We start from the raw sequence: 14,941 nt of genomic DNA, 5'->3' as shown, positions 1-14,941 counted from the left end.
TGGGGCGCTGTGAGGTTTTCCGGTGTTTACTACCGATGCTAAGAAGAAGAAATAGAAGGCGCCCTGTAAGTGCGCATGCGTTGCACATTTTTCTCTCTCGGCTTTTGCAAACTGAAATTCTTTTCCTGTGGACTGAGTTAAACTTTATGACAAGATAAATGAGGCCTCCAAACACGTCTCTGTTTGTGAGAAACATCTCTGATGAATCCAGGTGAGTTTACATTCATACGCGGCTACCGCCACAGATCATAAACTGACGCTAAGTAACTCATGGTCATGGAAGCTAGCTGAGTTAGCATAGCCGCTAACAGTATTCTCGAGTGAAACCAGCGTGCAGAGGGAAATAAGAGTAAATAACGTGGGAATTATTTATTACCGGACACCGATTATACTTATAGTTATGGCAGGATAACAGAATATATCTTTGTGAGGCCATTTGTAACGCTTCTTTTGTGTGCATTGCGTTAACACCGTGCACGTATAGCACAGCCGGCTAATGTAACGTTAACCTCAAACAACATTTCAGCAGACGTTATGACGATTTGCAGGTGAAATCTAATTGAAATTTGGAAAAACCGTAATTTTTGCTACGCAGCTAGCATTATTTGCATACTGTTGTTTCAGTTAAGTTTTATAATTTACGACGTTCCTTACGTGCTTTTGTGTTTATTGTAATGTTGTAACGCGTGTAATTGATATGCTTTAGCTAAATAGTAGTTGGCCAGCATTAAATACAAGTGTGCATGATTTTAACTCTTTAACTAGAAAAAGCATTTCCAAAGAGAGAATGCACTGAGATTAACTCGCTAGCGCTGGAAGGATTTTCCAAGCAAAGCTGAAAAAAAGCTGAAAGTTTTGCTTTTGCAGAAATGGCTGAAACGAAATGTCGCTTGTTAGGCAAACGTCAAAGCAAGTTGACGTTAAAAACTTCAAAGGCAATTATGTGACGTCATTGATTGTGTCAGCAAAGCAGCACATTCGTTTTTAAGTATACAATTCTTAAAGTAGAAATTATATTTAAAAAAGCCGTATTAATGTCCTTTTATAAACTAAACGTTTTGACGTTTGATGTAATGTTTTCAAATCATTATATTATTCGGATGTAATTACTGATAACATTAAGGCAAAAGTCCTATTAAAAGCAAGAGTAACTTTAAAGCGAGAACAAAAGTGTCTATTGAACCTGAAGTAGTTTTGAGTGTAATAATATAGTTGAGCATAAAATCTGGAAAAATATTACTCCGTAAAATTTTTTTATTATATTATTTCCCACTGACATTTGGCAGAATTATACGTAAACCAGTGGGATGTAAAACATCTTTAGGAATAAAATGCATCAATCACAACATGCAAAGTGTTTTCATTTGTTTTTCTGGTTCACAACATGATACACAGGGACAGCATCACTGTGTTTTTGTTAGGTGCTATTAAAGTTTTGAATATTTTTTCAAAACCTTGACTGTTGACTGATCATGTTTTTTTTTTTTTTTAACTGGACAAAATCTATTAACACAGTGTGACATGGTTGCTGTAAAGATGATGTTGGTTCTAATCTTAATCTGCAGGTGTTCACTAATCAGGATCATTGCATTTCACACACGTACCTTTACATTTGATAGTAATGTCACCTGAATGGAGCAGCAGTCGTTTATCGGGTTGTGTTATGTATTTAACAAGGATAGTTAACCAATAACACAACTAAACTGTTTCAAAACACTTGGTTCTATAGAAATTTATTGTAACCTTCTCTCTCCTGGTTTAGCAATAGAACTTTACTGATCTCTCAATATGTCCACCACTTGTGTTAAGTAAGGGAAGAATTACCCATTTCTGCATTCGTATGTAGAGGAAGCTAATTGCAGAAACACCTGGTGTGTCAAAAACAAGCAGTATGTAGCTAAATGTTTTTTAGAATGTGCCTGGGTTCATGTAGACATAGTAAATCATTTTGACAGACAGTTCCATAAGATTTTTATTCAAATCATCGTCTACAAGTGTAAGGCCAAAATATTCAGACATGTTTTACACACACACAGACACATATGGCACTGGGCCTAAATCTTGAAGATCTGAGAAGCCTGAAAACATTATTAATTAGAAAATCGTCTTTCAAAACGAACCCTAAATTTTGACAGTCAGGATCTCTGAACTGTGTGTGCAGGTGGATTTCTCTCCAGGTAAGATGTCACAATAACAGTGTAATGTGTTTTGTGGAAAACTGTCCTTTCCGCTCACTCATTAGCTGCTCTCCTAGCTGTTGTTACTGGCTGTTGATGTAGATAGATTCTCATGATGGTCAGATGAATCATACTTGTATTTACGGTGTTCAGGCCTGAGGATTTGCGGCGTGAGTTTGGCCGCTATGGGCCGATAGTAGATGTCTACATCCCACTTGACTTCTATACACGTCAACCAAGAGGATTTGCATACATTCAATATCCTTTACCAATGAGCTTTAACTGTGTTTTGTGCTCTAACATGACTTTCTTTCAGCAGAGAAGATTTGCTTTTATGATGTATTTTTCTTGCACATAATTTGACTGATTATCTAACGCACATATTTCTCTGTTATTGCTTCAGAAAATGTAAAAGCATCCAGTTGTGGAACCGGCCACAAAGAGTAACAAAGACCCATATAGAGTAGCTGTAAAGACAAGTCACACACAGACCTTCAGGATCAGAGGGAGGGAAAAGGTTGAAAAAAGAAAGTAAAGCATGAAGAGGAAAAGGGGACGGAGACAATTCTTGGAAATGGCGACACAGAATGGGGAAAAGAAAAGAGGTTTAAAAGTCAAGCAGGAAACCCGGGAGTCGATTAAAGAGTGTAAAGATCAAGATGAAGTTCAAAGTCAAGCATGGGCAAAGGTAACAAGTCTGAATTATTTTGTATCCTCCCATGACAAATCCACAAATTTGAGATGACACCAAAATCAGCTGTCCCTGTGATATTCATGACTTTTAAATTTTTAGCAAAACAATTTAATCAAGTAATGATGTGTTTGATTTGTGTATATAGTTATTGTCCTGATCCCTCAGACGATGATTTTATGTTTGAAAAGTTTGCTTCATCTTTTATCTCTACATCCAAACGTGTATTTTTATGTTGTTTTGTCCCCACTTGTCTTAGAATATTATGTATAATGTCGGATTATTTGAAATGTTTTCACCATGAAATCAGGCCATGTAAATTAGAGAATATGTTTGAGTGCCCTCCATCCCTCTCACCATAATGGAAAACACTTAGAAAACAGAGCAAATGAAGTGGGTCTTAAGAAAACATGGATTTGGGGCAAGAGCTGTTGATGACCTGAGAGACTTAAAAAGTAGGACTCATTAAATTGATAAATGTTTTCACGTGAGGGAAAGTTCTTTTTTCCCCCTGTGGTCACTTCAATAGTTCAAAACAAAAACCTTTATATCTATGTGGCCTTTGTAACAATGAGAGCAAACAAAACCCTTAACCACTCAGCATATTTGAGGATGTGCGAGATGCAGAAGATGCTCTACACAGCCTGGACAGGAAGTGGGTTTGTGGTCGGCAGATTGAAATCCAGTTTGCCCAGGGCGACAGAAAGAGTAAGTATTTTGGCTTTTGGTTACTTTTGAAAAACACTGAATCTGCCAAAAAGGTTTTGTTTCTAGTGTATAATAAAAGGGAAGTAAAGGGAAAACATTTCATATTTGATGACTGATTACCCAGAATATACCCTGCTTATTCCTTTTGGCTGTACATGTCCGTGACTAATGAGCTCCATACCACTGAAGAATCTAAGATTTTAGGACGGAGATCTATTACCATATAAAGGAGTTTTGAGAAAAAGGTAACAAATTGCAGGTGATTGTTGAGCCCCCTATATACTGACTCTGGCGTTATCTCCAGAGTCAAAGTCTTTGTAAAAAGGTGAGAAGCAGGGTGTAAAGTTTTAAAGAAGCCAATCACTGGGCTGTCTTCTGCCGAGAGACTACCACATTCATCGGAGGATAAATAGTTTCATAGTTTCGCACCCCCCAGCACACGTGGGGGGGGCGATTGACTTGTAAACAACGTGTACATTTTTCTACTACTGCAGAACTATGACCCCAAACATGGGCAGATTTTGACACGATTCTTAAAACTAGATAAAGGGAACAAGTGTAAAACAAATGATGAAAAGTGGGGAGACTTGCAAAGTGGTCTGTTTGGTTCTCTCTCGAGCACTATCTGCCTTTTGTAGAAGCACATTCTGGTTTATACTGTAGAATTAATCAGGAAAAGCACATTGTCCAATGTTATTACACTTACTACTAAAAAAAAAGGACCGCGTTTGTCCTCTGGGCAATCTGAGTATAACATTATTAACAATTACTGATTACTTCCTCATCACCCTGTCTTTGCAACAGCACCAAATCAGATGAAATCCAAGGAGAGGCGTTCTCCGGGCAGATCTTCTCGATATGATGACTACGACCGAGACAGTCGCCGCAGACGTTCACGCAGCCGCAGCTATGACAGATACAGGTCGCGCAGCCCTTCTTACGATCGCCGTCGCAGACGATCTGAGAGTCCTCGAGAGTGAGTTTTGTCTGAGAAAAACCTTAATATACATCACAATGGTTGTACTGTGGATTCTTCTTCAAAGGCAAAAAAAAAAAAACGAGGGCAACTGGTTTGTTTCCTCAGCTCCCGTGGACGAACATATGGAAGGGGGAGGAGCAGAAGCCGTGAAGATGACAGGTAAAACCCTCACAGAACATTAGAAATTGAATGGAATATAGTACAGCCACGAAACTAGCTATGAACTGTGTTAATCATTAGTCATTTAATGTTCTTACAAGTGACCAATGGCCTTTTTATGATCGATCGGGCGATTGTACAACATTTTTAATTTGTAGAAACATTTTAGGACAAAAGGAAGTGAGACTGGTTTCGTTCTGGTCTCCTGTATTAAGGGCCATTAACCTAAACAAGAAGGATTACAGCAGGCAAAAATAAGTTTTATGTTCATATGAACACCTGCCATATTTTTTATGACAGACACTGAAAAAACGGACCCTGTCCTTTAAATTACCAGGTAATCACGGACATTCACATGTACTTGAACCTGGTTCCTGATCTAGTTAGGAACTACAGATTCATGTCGGATGTTACCAGTATAATAGAAGGAACTGCTTGTTTTTCACAGACTAACTGCAGTGTAAGAGTCAGACAGAACACAGCTCCCTTACTCGGCACAACTAACCTTAATTTCACATTCAACGTATCGGAAGTGTAACTTGACTTATAGAGACCTTTACAGGCCACTTTGTATTACTTTTCTTTTGACTTGTAGGAAACTATCTGGCAAGAAAGCGGTTTCTCTCATCCCCTATCCTGATTCTGGGATCCAGGCTTTCTGATTCGTTTAACAGTTAAGCTTCTGCTTTGTGGCACGATGATTTATTAGTTGCACCCAGGCTCTTCCTGGTATTCTTCTTGACTTTTGCAGAGTTGCAATGTGTAAGAAGTGGTTTCGATAATTTTTTTCCCCTTACAACTCTATAGATTGAGGCTCTTCCCATCCTGTCTAATCCAGATACAACAAAAATGCATAATCGTCAGGTTTTCTTTGTAACGGCCGTTTGTCTCGTTATGCACCCACAGACAGAGGCAGAGGCCTCGGAGAGAGTCCAAAGGGAGATCACGATCGCACTCTAGATCCGCATCTCCACGAGAGACCGCCAACCCAGCGTCGACTTCGCATTACACGGAGGAAGAACTACGACGGACACACTCCCCGTCACACTCCAGATCCCGGTCGGCGTCAAGATCACGCTCTCGGTCACGTTCTCGTTCCAGATCCTGGGCCGGTCGCAAATCAGGGGGGCGCTAGAGATGAGCTTCTAACCCTCATTCAGTCAGATTGACCGGAGTATGTCAAGAGAAGTATGTTTGTTTTGACATAAATGTAACGTCCACTGAACCATTTGTAGGAAGCTTGTTGTCATGGGTTCATTTTAAGAACAGCCGTCTCTTGCTTGGTTTTTTTTTTTAAAGTTGTGATCTTTTCTGAGAGGACAGACGTGACAGTCAGCTGCTTATGTTCAGTGGTAGTTGGCCAGAAATAATTGTTTGTTTGTTTTTTTTAAATATACACTTCCTGGTTGTTTTGTTTTCTAACCCATATGCACAAGTTTTTGCAAAAATAAAGCATTCAGTATTTTAAAAAGGAATCCAGTCTGTTAATGACACAGCCCAGCGTTTCTTTGTGTTTGACCACATTATAACAAATGACTTTTTTTACGTTACTGCTGACCAGTTTTCACAGCTAAAGTGTAGGTTTTTCTTCTCAACAGCCACAGCTGTTTCTCAATAAGATAAATCATTACATTTGCTTGAGATAATCTTTATCTTTTGTTGCCAGTGACATTGTCATTAGGCTGCACCTCACCTCTGAGTGCAGGCTGAATATTGCATTATCCTGCAGCACTAACATGATTGAGAAAGATGAAAGTGGACAAGTTCAGCTTCAAGTTGATGGTTTTTGGATTGTTAAATGAAAGACACTGGCTGCCTGGAACAAAGAGGGAGAAACATAAATGTACAGAAGATGGTCTGTGTTCGTTTTGTCAAGTATAGGGGCTAAAATACACAGAAATGCTGCTATATGGTCCTTTAGAAGTGTTTAAATTGTTTCAGCCAGTAACGTCAATCAAAAGCTGTTTAAAATGTTAAACAATTTGTTTCAATTATGTGGATTTCTCTGTAAAAGTAGATGTTTCAGAAAGTATTTCATATTAAGACATTTCTCCAATTGTCTCTTCTGAACAGAAGTTTCTCATTGGTGTTTCCACGACTGTGTTAATGGTTTTTCTAACTGAATTTTGCCAGTGCATGTTTTATTCTCCTAATCTTCTATCTTTAGTAGGAAGAAACTGTTATTTTGAGTAATAAATGATAACATCCAGCATAAGGAAAGTGTGTGTGTGTGGCTTGAGTTTGTTAACTTGGTCACCTTAGGTATTTACTCCTGCACAGTGGCATCTGTTCCAAAACCAGATCTCTCCATGTATAGATTTAAAAAACAAAAACAACCTAGCATCCATTTTATTATTGATTCTTAATAAAATTAATAAGAAATGATTCAGGTATTTCCACCAACTCCCTGAACACCTGAACGTCCAGTAGGACTTTTCGTATAATGAATAAAAGGGCTCGCAGTCTGCAGCCGTCTGCATGGAAAACCGACCAGCACAGACTTTCATTGATTTCCTTTTAATGGAACAGCAGCTGTGAGGAACAACTTAAATTAGTTTCACAGCGAATAAGCAACCATGTATGAAATTGGACATGCCCCATTGATCAAAAATCGCATTGATCAGACCAGTATAATGGTCGTATCAGGGCTTGATTTCGAAAAACTATCAGGAAAGGCTGATATGAGCTAAATACATGTATGGCTGAAAAAGCTCTAATCGGATTGAGGGAGTTTCTGCGAAGGAATCATGAAGTTGGTTGCAGACCAACTGATGGTCACTGTTTATTTGTAGCTGTGTGTTTATTGACTTCCAGATTCATTTCCATGAAAGAAATTAATCGAAAAAATATTTACTTCAAATTCATAAGGAAATATTACCCTTTTTACTCCAATGAATTCCCCTGACAGCTTTTGTTATTAATTACCTTGCAGATGTAGATTCAAGTTAAATATATGCAACTAATAAACAATATTGCAGATTAACAACCTGCCTGTGAAACCAGCTCCACCTTTACCAGCTGCTGAAAACTGTCATCTTTCAAAGTTTGCTGTTTGCATGAAAATAATGGGTTCACAAATAGTTTGTGCATAACCCTCAAAATCTGCTTTGTTGAGCCACTAAAATTGCATTTCTGAACAGAAGAAATCCAAGTGTTACTTTAGGTAAAACTTTTAAGTGGTACTTCACTTGCAGTTAACATTTTTTTAAAGCAGTTACTTGTAATGATACTTGGATATTGTGAACGTGTGCCACCTCCACCAGTTAAGAAGTGTACTGTATAGGCTAGAGTCGACCTCAGGGGAACTCTCATATCCCCCCCATCGCACAAATTCTGCCCTCTGTGACTTCAGGATCAAATGAGTTCAGGTTCCTTTAGGTTCAACCAGAAGTGGGCGACTAACAGCTGAATGCTTTGCAACACATTTCACCTCTAATGACTCGCAGAAACTGGCTGGCAGTGCATTTGCACGCTGCTGCAAGCTAAATGGCAACCGAGCATCGCAGCAGCATTGATTGATTTTGTCATCCGTGGGTTATAGGTTGTGAACAACTACAGGCAGCAGGAATCATTTGTTTTTATCCAGTTTTCACCAACAGTGGAGAGCGAAATCCCTCTCTCTACCTTCTTCATGAGGATAAAGATAAAAAAATGTAGGATTGTGTGCAACAGTTTCAGCAGTATTATTCCAAAAAGGCCTTCATTGTTACATTTCATATCCAAGATGAAAGGTAAGTCAACTCATTTTAAAATATATGACCTTTTCAGTGGCTCATACCATCATAAGTACATTACAGTGAACCGTAATATACTTTACTTTATTGTCTCTAATATGATAGATTTCAAGTAATGGTTTATACTTGAGTTTGATGTGATGGGTTTCTAATCACTGTCTTCTGCCATGTTTACCACTTTATTCATTAAGATGTTGCTTATTTCTTTCATATATTTAACACATGAGAACATTAACTACTACTTTAATTACTGTACAATGGGTTCCAGTTCAGTTATGTATCTGCTGACTGGTTAGAAAATTGACAGTTTTAGCACCATCGTAAGGTCAAATTCTCAATCTTTCCTTTTAATATTAGTTGCCAGTAGCATAAGGATAACACAGAGGAGAAACCCTTTACAAAAAGGCGTCCTGCATTCAAAATGTTAAAATACAAAATAAGTAAGTAAATAAGTAAAAACACATGTATTAAAAGCAAAATACCAAAGTACCAAATGTAAAAGGCACTGACTTATTTTCAGAATAATATACATTATTGCATTATAATTATTGATGCATTCATGTGTTAATCACTTTAAGGCAGGATGTATAGACTGGGGCAACTTTTATGACGTTATATATTGTTTAGTCTACAGATTCCCCTCCAAGATAAAAAAATATATATAACAATAGCGAGCCATAATTAATTATTTGATTATGTATTTTTGTTCAGTAATCTGATTTTGAAAAGTAAGAAATGACCACAGCCGTTCGATAAGTAGACTGAAAGATATTATTCATGAAACCAAATACAAATGCCTCAAAATTGGACTTAAGTGCTTCCGGTAACACTACTTGTACTTAGTTACTTTCCACTGTTGCAAGCAGCAGTACCACACGTATAAATGAAAAGATGGAAAGAAGTCTTTCACTCAAAACTGAAGTATTGAAGTACAGTGGTATCAGAAATATATAGTGAAGAGTATTGTGAGTACAACACACTAAACTAACTGTAACTCTTATTTCTGGCACTGACCTCTTTGCTTTACTGTGGAAAATTGTCTTCTGAAAAGTAACTACCCTCTGAAATTAAGTTTGGAAATAAAAAAATAAACAATACAAGAATTCATTACTAAACTAGTCTAGTTTTATGTTTCACGTAACCAATAACTGATGAGTATCAGCTTCAAAACATTAATAATAACTTTGATGTTTACTCATCATTACAGCTCAACTGATGTAAAACCATGGGAGACTGGAACTTCCTTGGAGGGATCTTGGAGGAGGTGCATATCCACTCCACCATGGTCGGCAAGATCTGGCTGACCATCCTCTTCATATTCCGGATGTTGGTGCTGGGTGTCGCCGCAGAGGACGTGTGGAACGATGAGCAATCGGACTTTGTCTGCAACACCGACCAACCCGGCTGCCGCAACGTCTGCTACGACCAGGCCTTCCCCATCTCCCTCATCAGGTACTGGGTGCTGCAGGTGATTTTTGTGTCCTCCCCCTCCCTGGTGTACATGGGCCATGCCATCTACCAGTTGCGAGCCCTGGAGAAGGAGCGCCACTGCAAAAAGGTGGCTCTCCGTCGGGAGCTGGAGGCAGTGGACGTGGAGCTGGTGGAGGCGAGAAAGAGAATTGAAAAAGAGATGAGGCAGCTGGAGCAGGGGAAGCTCAACAAGGCACCGCTGAGAGGTTCCCTGTTGTGCACGTATGTGGCTCACATTGTGACACGCTCCGTGGTGGAGGTCAGCTTCATGATGGGGCAGTACATCCTCTACGGACACCGCCTGAGGCCGCTTTACAAGTGTGAGAGGGAGCCGTGTCCAAACGTGGTGGACTGCTTTGTCTCCAGGCCCACAGAGAAGTCAGTGTTCATGATGTTCATGCAGGTCATTGCCTGCCTCTCCCTTTTCCTCAGCCTTCTTGAGATCGTGCACTTGGGCTACAAGAAGCTTAAGAAGAGCATCCTCGGTTACTACCCACATCTGAAGGATGACCTCGACGATTATTATATCAACAAGTCAAAAAAGAACTCAGTTGTGCATCAGGTCTGTACGGGCACCTCTGTGGGACGCAAAAGTACCATGCCCACTGCTCCAAGTGGATACACGCTACTGCTCGAGAAGCAGGGCAACGGACCTAACTACCCTCTTCTCAGCACCTCCTCTGCATTCATGCCAATTCAAGGGGACCCTGGTACGAAAATAGACAGCTACAAAGATGCCAAGGAGGGAGTCCCGAGCCCCACAGAGCAGAACAGCAACTCTAACAACACAAGCAGCGAGACACACTCGCCTCCTGCTGACAAACAGGAAGAACCATGTGAGCAGTCCTCGCCCCATCACGGGGACCCGGAGAGTGGGAGCTCGGAGTATCCCACCCTCCTTGTAGCAGACACCTCCTCCTGCACTACTCTATCGGGGATCGCAAGGAAGTCCCGAAGAATCACTCCACCGTGGAATTGCTCCACAGTAATGGAGACCAATGGCTCGGACAGTGGCGAGTCCTACCATGGGAATAGCGGCAGCATGAAGCTACGTAGCAGCTGCGTTGGCCCGAGAGCCAGGGTGCTCTCCAAATCAGAAGTGAAGAGGCCGAGCAGGTCCCAGAGCCCGGACTCCACAGGGGAGCTGAGCTCCGTCTCTCGACACAGCCGGGAGAGCAACAGCCCCACCACCTCCTCTCCCAACCGCAGAGTGTCAGCAGCGAGCAGTGCCAGCAGCAGACGAGCCCCCACTGACCTGCAGATATAGAGATTGTGAACCTGCCAACATGGCAAAAGAAACACTCAAGAAGCCATTTTTAGGTGTGTGCCAAGAGAGCTCCAGATTGTTACTTTTCACATATTTAAAAGTCCTTCAAATTACATTGAAACAAGCAGAAAAAACTTTAGTACCTATGAAGATTATGTCCTTAAACCAAAGAGCAGTCCTTTCTCTGATGGGACTTGAAAAACAGTTTTGGAGCATAATGATCTGCAATTTATATTCTTTCTTAAGAGGTGGTCGGACCAAAAAACAAGTTTTATTTTCCATGACAGGCATCCAGATGGACCTGCCGGCCTGTCAGAACGATTAAAGGGGAGTGGAAAACCGCACCGTCAATCCATAATGTTGTTTTAGGTCACAGCATACTGTTACGCAACTGGATACTTTCAAATCAGTAACACAGAATCAATCCAGCTCCTGATTTAAAATGTTTGAAAGAACATAAAAAAAAAAATGTTCTTAAGGAATCTGTCACAGTGGGAAATACACTCAAATGTCGGTTTATTAGGCACACCAAGTCTCAATCAAACAGTCCTGTAATTAAACCTCCCTGATGAAGGTGATAATTATTCCAACTATTCCACTGAAGCCTTAATTCAACTGTATAATCAGTAGCATTAGGTTGGTACCCAATAAAAAGCAAACTGCCACTTTGTGTTTGTAACATGAATAAACATGTGCTCAACGCTAACATTTTCCTTTGCCTCTTATCAACTGTGTATGCCTTTATTGGAAGATTTCCAAGTAAATAACTAAATACCAATCAATTTGTATGATGTTTTGTTTTGAACAATGCAGAATCTGTAACAAACTTTACCAAAATGTACTTACTCAGACATCCAGTTTATATAAATTCAAATGCCTTTGAAAGAGGCCAATCTAAAACTATTTAGCACATTTTATATTTATATACTGTATTTATTTCAGATGTGAGCAGAATGATGAGCTTTGAACACCTTGAGAGACTGACACCAAATGCTGAGGGGAACAAAACCCATTTATTTTGAAAAAGCAAAAGCGGTTGTTTCTTGTGTAACAAAAAATAACAGTGATTTTGTGTTGTGTCACTGTACACCCACGATTATGTAATAAACATTTATACACTCTACAAAATTGCAATCTAATTTTTACTTTTATGATTTACGTGGACAAAATCATCTTCCCTACTCCGCTGCTCCCTGCTCAGGCGATGGCTCATACTGCATCAGCTGGAAAATCACAATGGGCTGGAGGTTAGAGGTTACAGTGGTAGCTACACACTCAAACACAGCCAGGACATTTACCAGCACCTTACCCTGTTTCTCAACTCTTTGTTCTCCTCCATGAGCAGGTTGCACTTCTGTTGCAGGTCTGCCAGCTCCATACGAAGAGCCTCGGTGTCGGCTGGCTCTGGACCAGCTGCACCAAGATGAAGCTTTATGAAACTATGCATGTGGTTAAGGGCAATGCTTTGGTTTTAACAAACATGTAGCCTGGTATACATATACGTATATATTTTTTTGATTCGCAGGCCATTCATGCAAGCAAAAATCTTTATTTAGCTTTTTGCTTGTAGGCACTTCAAGGAAACACATCAAGATGAGTTCTTCTTGAGTTTTACCAGTCTTCTGATTCACTGAACCCACTGTGGTACTTAACACATTATAAATGAAAGACAAGAAGTTTTCACTTGCTATAATTATTTATTAGAGCCCGTAAGTTAAACCTTTCAAAGAATCATATGCCCAAAGACCCTTTACAACTTAATCACACTTTGTTCCGCTACTGAAACAAAGTGTACTGCATCTGCTTTTATGACACATGCAAAGTAGAAAGACTACAATTCACATAAGTCTCTGAAAACATGTTGCTGACATTTAAGAAAAATGCCAGAAATTCCCAGATATTGAGCTGCCTTGCCATGAAAACAGTTCCAGGAATTGTATTAGTTTAGGACAGCTATGAACAACTTCCCCTGAAACCTCACCAAGTCCAGAAGTGTCAAATTGCATCATACACAAAATAATAACACTGTGGAGAACTGCTTTATTAAGAGAACGTTATGGTAAAGACTGAGGTTTTCGCTTTATTGTTTCCAGGTTAGCTCCAATACAAAAGGGTTTCCCACAAGGTTTTATCATCTTTATCATCTTTCCTAAACAGGTTCAGCTCAAAGCTCCAACTTAACACTGTGGATAACAAGTCAGTAACAGGGTAGATATGGTTTCGTCAATGTCTCTTTCCACGTGTAGATGGAACATAGTGGGTGGACTGAACTAAAAAATCTCAATGGCTTACTGTCCACCGTTTCTCATAAAATACATAACATGCCTTTTGTTTGGGAGTGGGTGAGGGTCCAAAAACATCAATTAAGGCAAACTGATAGCTGTTTATTACCCGTAAAAACTGCTTATACAAGAAAAGGATACTCCAGTGCATTGTTAGGTTTGTCAGTCTCTTCATAAAGTGCCACTAAAACTGCAAACAAACAGGTGATTAAAAGGTGAACAATATGTTCAGGGTTGGAATTAATACCAGACTTTATTTGGGAAAATGACACACGTACTGTATTAAAAGTGCTTATATACCTACCACTTGTTATAGTATCAAGGACTCCAGATTTTTCAAGATATCTTCTGAATTGTTCTCTCTTCGATTCTGAGGCCTGGAAAACGAGACTTGTTGGACTTGACACAAACACAAATACAGTAGCAATATCTGCCAGGTTTTGTAGGATGAATTGTCGTTTGTGACTGACTAAACAATTTACAACATTTACTAAAAACGCCACAGCCTGTAGTACGTTCAAAGCCCCAGCATAATTACATTGTCATTTATCGTAAACATAATAAACATCATATTTCATGATGTTTAGCTGAATTCCAGCCTTGTCCTAACCCTGAGCAGCTAGCTACAGCTGCGTGCTTTCAAGTTATAGATGCTAACGCCTACCATGGTGCCAGGCTAGCTAGTTTACATGCGTCGTAGGACCTAAACATTTTACCAAAAAAGTACAAAAAACAAAAAACTAATACAGACTGTGAGTAAATAAATACTTACTCTGTAATGGGCCATGAATGCGGTGAAAACTATATAACTTAAGGCTGAGTAAAAATGTGACAGGTGAATTAAGTCAAACTATGCGCAGCTGGTTTGTGAGCTAACGCTAACGCTATGTTTGCTACACTCCGCTACATTCGTTGCCATGACAACACATTGAAACTAGTCATAGCTATAAGCAAATGCATTTTGTTAAATTATCATTTCCCAGTGGCGGAGACAAGCTTCTATACTGGGCAGCACTAAACAGCGTTTTAAGACTTTTAAATTTTTATTTGAATATCGGTATGTGTTATTTTATTTTCCGGCTTGTAACCTGCAAAGTGCGTCACCGGGGTTGCCAGGTTTGACTGATTAAATGCGGCTCCAGTCGATTAAAAAATTAGAGACATACGGATCTCGTAAATACGAGTTATGTTTCTCGTAATTACGAGATAGGGGACCTTTGGTACCTCATAAATATGAGAACGACTCAGAATGTGGCTTAGATTAGTCAGGTTTTTAGGATCTCTCTCTCTCTCTCTCTCTCTCTATATATATATATATAGATATATGTATATATGTAAATGTATATATCTATATCTATATGTCTATATCTATATATATATGTGTGTGTGTGTGTGTCTATATATATATATATATATATATATATATGTCTATCTCTATCTCTCTCTATGTAGAGAGAGAGAGAGAGAGAGAGAA

General features: G+C 39.4%; 3 protein-coding genes across 4 annotated transcripts; 2 read left to right on the top strand and 1 right to left on the bottom strand.

Annotated features, from left to right (window-relative positions):
• The first annotated feature begins 47 nt into the window (after nt 1–47).
• LOC137105434 (serine/arginine-rich splicing factor 10-like) lies at nt 48–6,934 on the top strand. 2 transcript variants are annotated; one of them, XM_067487660.1, is made up of 6 exons: nt 48–211; nt 2,331–2,437; nt 3,475–3,576; nt 4,381–4,552; nt 4,661–4,714; nt 5,621–6,934. In XM_067487660.1, exons 1-6 carry the CDS (start codon nt 159–161, stop codon nt 5,847–5,849), a joined length of 717 nt encoding a protein of 238 aa, XP_067343761.1. In that variant the 5' UTR covers nt 48–158; the 3' UTR covers nt 5,850–6,934. The 2 variants fall into 2 exon arrangements, with proteins under 2 accessions (XP_067343761.1, XP_067343851.1); XM_067487750.1 differs by lacking the exon at nt 2,331–2,437 and adding an exon at nt 2,581–2,865 and having other exon boundaries at nt 55–211; nt 3,470–3,576.
• A 2,739-nt stretch (nt 6,935–9,673) lies between these two features.
• LOC137105267 (gap junction alpha-9 protein-like) lies at nt 9,674–12,039 on the top strand. Its single transcript, XM_067487263.1, has one exon. It carries the CDS (start codon nt 9,674–9,676, stop codon nt 11,183–11,185), a length of 1,512 nt encoding a protein of 503 aa, XP_067343364.1. The 3' UTR covers nt 11,186–12,039.
• A 137-nt stretch (nt 12,040–12,176) lies between these two features.
• mycbp (MYC binding protein) lies at nt 12,177–14,554 on the bottom strand. Its single transcript, XM_067487889.1, has 5 exons — nt 14,240–14,554; nt 13,772–13,844; nt 13,609–13,657; nt 12,495–12,624; nt 12,177–12,408 (listed from the first exon to the last, which is right to left on the bottom strand). Exons 1-5 carry the CDS (start codon nt 14,252–14,254, stop codon nt 12,364–12,366), a joined length of 312 nt encoding a protein of 103 aa, XP_067343990.1. The 5' UTR covers nt 14,255–14,554; the 3' UTR covers nt 12,177–12,363.
• Between the last annotated feature and the right edge of the window lie 387 nt (nt 14,555–14,941).

The sequence above is a fragment of the Channa argus genome, chromosome 1 (assembly GCF_033026475.1).
Source record: "Channa argus isolate prfri chromosome 1, Channa argus male v1.0, whole genome shotgun sequence".
Lineage (NCBI taxonomy): Eukaryota > Metazoa > Chordata > Actinopteri > Anabantiformes > Channidae > Channa > Channa argus.
Note: the sequence above shows the minus strand (reverse complement) of the source record. Positions and strands in the feature narration are given on the sequence as shown.